Raw genomic sequence first — 5,335 nt, forward strand, 5'->3', positions numbered from 1 at the left:
CTCCTCCTCCTTCTCCTCCTCCTTCTCCTCCTCCTTTCGCATCTCCTTTCCGACATATTATTAGAGACGGCAATATCAAACCTACCCTCAGCAGTTAACTGGTACTTTAGATAAATGTCGACGAGTCGACAAGGCATTCCACTATTAGTCATTGGCAAATCGCAGTGACCTAGGCTCCTAGGCAGATTGCCTTCACAGCAGCCGTAGTAACAAAACGATGTGTTCTATGACATTGTTACAAGTTTATGATGTTGTCACACACACACACAAAACACACATGCACGTACACACACATGTACGCACACACACACATATATATATATACGACGGGCTTCTTTCAATTTCCTTCTATCAAATCTACACATAAGGTTTTGGTCGGCCCGAGGCTATTGTAGAAGACACTTGCTCAAGGTGCCACGCAGTGGAACTGAACCCGGCCCCATGTGGTTAAGAAGCAAGCTTTTTACCACGCAGTCACGCCTGTGCCTATGTGTATATATATATATATATATATATTTTCATTTACAAATGCACGCATATACATTTATGTACATAGCACACACACACACACATACACATTGTTTCACATCCCTTCACATTCTTAGCGTCTTACTTGAAACAGTGATTTGTAAGCCTCTTTCAAGTCCAGGTTGGTGTTGTTCTGATGCTGCCACGGCCTGCGGATAATGCTGTCCAAGTGCTTATAATTGAAGAATACATAGGAACCGTCTGTCATACCACGTTGGCGAGCACGGAGAAAGATCTGCCTTTCATCTCTTTGGTTCTCCGTGCAGATGAGAACGACTAAAATGTAAAGGGAAAGTTAGTGTAAGGTATCGTGAGTTAGGTGTCCATGGTGTCAAATGTGTTATAAATAAGATGACGAATGGAGACTATGTAGAAAAGGGAAAGTAAGGACATAGCTGAAACGGATAGTGGAAACGAGAGGGAGAGAGAAAGATAGGGGGAAGGACAGATGGAGGGAGAGAGAAGAAGAATGAAGGAGGGACAAAGTAGAGGGAACTGAAGAATAGAGAGGGAGAGATGGATAGAAGAAGAGAATAGGATAGAATGAGAGAAGAGGAGAGAAGGCGAAAGAGAATTATATAAATATATCGATACATTGATATATTGAACGACAGACTCAAAAAACATTAGATTAATAGTGATGAAGATGACGAAACATGCATGCATACATACATACATACATACATACATACATACACACTCCGCCTAAATACCAATCTTGAGGAATTAGGCTTCCCAAAATTAGAAAGGAGAAAGCTAATTCGAAGACTGCAGATCCAATCCATCACTGGAACTGTAAAAATCTGTAGAACTTTACAGAAGTTTATCATTTAAATATATATGAGCATGTCTAGACATGCAAGTATATACATGAGAATACATACGTGAAACAAAACATACAAATCTTCACATATACATACATTTATGCATGCATACATGCATACATACATACATACATACATACATACATACATACATACATACAAATCTGACTTAATCTGTGTCGAGGAAATTTTTATACTTGCTCAGCATGAAACTTAAGTAACAAACCGTAGCTATTAAAGGTCGTTTAATAACACATATACATGCACACATACAAATAACATATATATATATATACAGCCCTTAATCACATTCATACACCTATAGTTACTGCATTCATATACAAACACATCTTTAACTTCAACTTGGTTTAGTCATTGGAGTGCGGTCATGCCGGAGAAGTTTTAGTCGAATGAATCGATCCCAGTACTTAGGATTTGTTAAGTCTGGTACTTATTCCATCGGTCTTTTTTTTACCGACCGCTAAGTTACGAGAATGTAGACAAACTAACACCAGCTGTCAAGCGCTGGTGTGGGATAAACACACACCCATGTGTGTGTATATATATATATATATATATATATATATATTTATATATATATGTATGGATCAAAACAGTTTGATTCAAATTCGTTGCTATTCCGAGGGGTTTCAGGCGTGATGCTAATTTTCAGCCATATTGAATTTGAATGAGAGAGGTTGATTGTTATTACCGTAACTTCTATTATTCAAATTCAATATGGCTGAAGGTTAACATCAGGCTTGAAACTCTCAGAGTACCACACACACACACACACACATACATACATACATACATACATACATACATACACACACACACACACACAAATACAAGGTTGAATAATTAACTCCATACTTCTCCCGCGCTCGGAAATCATGTCCAGCAGGTCATCAATGGCCGTGTCAGACAAATCATCGGAGACCAGCTGCCAGTCACCAACGGTCATGTTGTTCTTGCGCATCGCTTCGTCTACAGATCGTGCAGCATAGTCACAAAATACATTCAGTTGGTCAATCTTTCGCCGGGACACGATCACAATGCGTGACCATTTGAAATATTTACAGAGCTGGACGAAAGCACCACCTAACTTGTTCAAGGTGGGAGCTATCCGTACTAAGGTAGAGAACACTTTCTTGTCGACCAGAACCGGGTCAGTCGACGCATGCGTGAACATTGGTAGATTCCAGAAAGATGAAAGTAGCCCGGCCGATTTGGTGGCTAGTGGGTAAGAAAAAGGTACATTGAATTCGTATTATTATACATTGTATGTGTTTATGTTCATGTGTATGCGTGTGTATATGTGCATGTATGCATGTATTTATATTTATTTATAAGTAGATATGGGTATGAATATAAGTATATCATATATATTATATGCACACACGCATGTATACACACACACACATTGGGTCATCCCATGAATAATGCGGTTTATTCACTTACATGAATTAAAAGTCAGAGAGAGACGAGATAAACTACCTGCATCAACTTGCTATAAAAGCAGGTAATAATTTTATCTTGTGCTTATTCTTAGTGCAAGTTTTGAAGAGTGCAGTTCGATTTTAACAGTTATTTTTTCAAAGCTATACTGGAAGTGACAAAAGAGCATATTCGATATATTTTGCTTTATCATTTCAATAAAGGCAACAACGCAACGGAAAATGCTAGGAATATTAATGCAGTATATGGGAATCGGACAATAAGCGTAAGCCAGTGTCAACGGTGGTCCCAGTAATTCCGAGTCGGAAACTACAGCCTAGAAGACAAGCCTAATCCTGGAAGATCTGTAAAGCTCGATGAAAATGTCCTGCAAACCCTGGTTGAACAAAATCTCATCGTAACTGCTGAGGAACTAGCAGAAGAACTTGGATTTGGTTATTCAACCATTGATCGATACCTGCGTGCCATCGGAAAAGTCAGCAAATTGGGTCACTGGCGATTAAGTCGATTACATCGACCCCAGTGCGAAACTGGTACTTAATTTATCGACCCCGAAAGGATGAAAAGCAAAGTCGACCTCGGCGGAATTTGAACTCAGAACGTAACGGCAGACGAAATACCGCTAAACATTTCGCCCGGCGCGCTAACGTTTCTGCCAGCTCACCGCCTTATCCTTCAATTCTATTAAGAATATATATATATATATATATATATATATATATATATATATATATACGCACGCGCACACATGCATACGATCATAGATACACTATATACCATACATGTGTACGTATATACATATGCATACATGTATATATTTGCTAAGTCATCCATAAAAGCATTCTAAAATATTTCCCATTTGAATCTACTGTTTAGTTTTATGTACAAGTCCAATGTATGCATATATACAAGAATATACACCGCACCATATATTTTAGTACAACCCAAATTGAAATGAGATATCTTATCCGTTAATTCTGTTACAAGAAGATATATTTAATAAATTTGAAAGAAAACTTAAGAAAAATACGTTCATACAGGGAAAATTAAACAAATATGGAGACACTCACATGTTGAACATGGCGGCCCAATCACGGCATCTACTCTATCTTTGTCTCGTAACAGCACTAAATTACCGACTCCTTGTTTAGCATTGCACTTGTCATCTCGATAATGGAGGCTAAATCAACGATAAGAAAAGAATATATGTATGTATGTATGTATGTATGTATGTATGTATGTATGTATGTATGTATGTATATATATATCCATATACATACACACCCATTTTTTATATTTTGTGTACTACACAGCGTAGTAGGGTCAGTTGGGCACCGTTAGTGAGAAAAACAGTACCATGACGCAATTCACTCTGCCAGAAATTTGGAAACGACATGCTGTACTGCTTGGCATTCGCACCGGAAGCTCCAAATACGAACGTTTCAGAGTGTTTGGGTGTCAATCTGAGGACTGTGCAGAGGATTCGGAAAGAATTGGATGAGTCTAATGGTGATCATGAAGGTACGGCAGCTCGGAAAATTCACACTGATCGTTCTGATAAGAAAAGAACTGAATTTGTTGGTGAGGTCCAGGCCATGATTGACAATGATCCCTCCAAGTCAATCAGGACCATCGCAAGGGACATGGCAGATAGTGCATTAAGACATTCGGTATTCCTCATAGAAGTCAAGAAAGGGTCAATTTTTATTCCAAGCCATCAAGGACAAGAGGAAAGACCGTGCTACGAAGCTTTTAAACAAACTCAAGCATTCTCTCCAACCGAACATGCTTTGGCTTTTCTCAGACGAAAAATTTTTTTGTCAGGATCAGATGGTGAACACAAAGAGCAACCGTTGGGTTGTAGTGTCCACAAAACATGTACTGAGAGTGATAAAAATCAAACATCCGGTCAACAACATGGTGTTTAGAGTGATCACTAGTGATGGCGACGTTATTCCTCCATTCATCTTCCCACATGGCTTCAGACTCAACACGGAGGCCTACATCAAGTGCCTGGAGGAGGTAGTGCTGCTCTGGGTCAAGAAGGTGGCTGCTGGAAGACCCTATGTCTGGCAACAGGACTCTGCACCATGCCACACAAACAAGGGAACCTAGTCATGGCTGTCAGACAATTTCTGCGCCTACATCACCCCTACCATCTGCAACCCCCTTGATTATTATGTATGGGGCGCAGTTGAGCGAGAGACATACAAAACTCCTTGTAACACCAAAGAGGAATTGAAGGTAAGGATTATAGCACCATTCCCTAACTTAAACAAAGAGACCGTACAGAAGAGTTGCAGGAGATTCCGAAGTCGTCTGGAGGCCATGGTTGAAGCCAATGGCGATTTTATTGAATAAATTTACTCTTTAGTATTTCAAGATATTTTTATGTAATTTTGTTAAATATATCTATTAAAATGAGATGTCAGTGTTATTTTCATTTCTGCGTAATTTAGACGATAGCTCATTCACCGCACCCTGTATGTATTATATTATATTATATTAAATTATGTTATATA

The 5,335-nt window shown here is 38.9% G+C and overlaps 1 protein-coding gene across 1 annotated transcript in view; it reads right to left on the reverse strand.

Moving 5' to 3' along the window:
- The window catches only part of LOC106880844 (atrial natriuretic peptide receptor 1), a 27,703-nt gene that overhangs the window by 21,435 nt on the left and 933 nt on the right, over positions 1 to 5,335 (reverse strand). The window contains exons 2-4 of the mRNA XM_014930977.2: positions 3,884 to 3,993; positions 2,229 to 2,591; positions 614 to 804 (exon numbers count right to left, since the gene is read on the reverse strand). Of these exons, the coding sequence (XP_014786463.2) occupies positions 614 to 804; positions 2,229 to 2,591; positions 3,884 to 3,993 (664 nt within the window). The remainder of the gene's footprint in view (positions 1 to 613; positions 805 to 2,228; positions 2,592 to 3,883; positions 3,994 to 5,335) is intronic.

Source organism: Octopus bimaculoides, chromosome 15 (genome assembly GCF_001194135.2).
Source record: "Octopus bimaculoides isolate UCB-OBI-ISO-001 chromosome 15, ASM119413v2, whole genome shotgun sequence".
Lineage (NCBI taxonomy): Eukaryota > Metazoa > Mollusca > Cephalopoda > Octopoda > Octopodidae > Octopus > Octopus bimaculoides.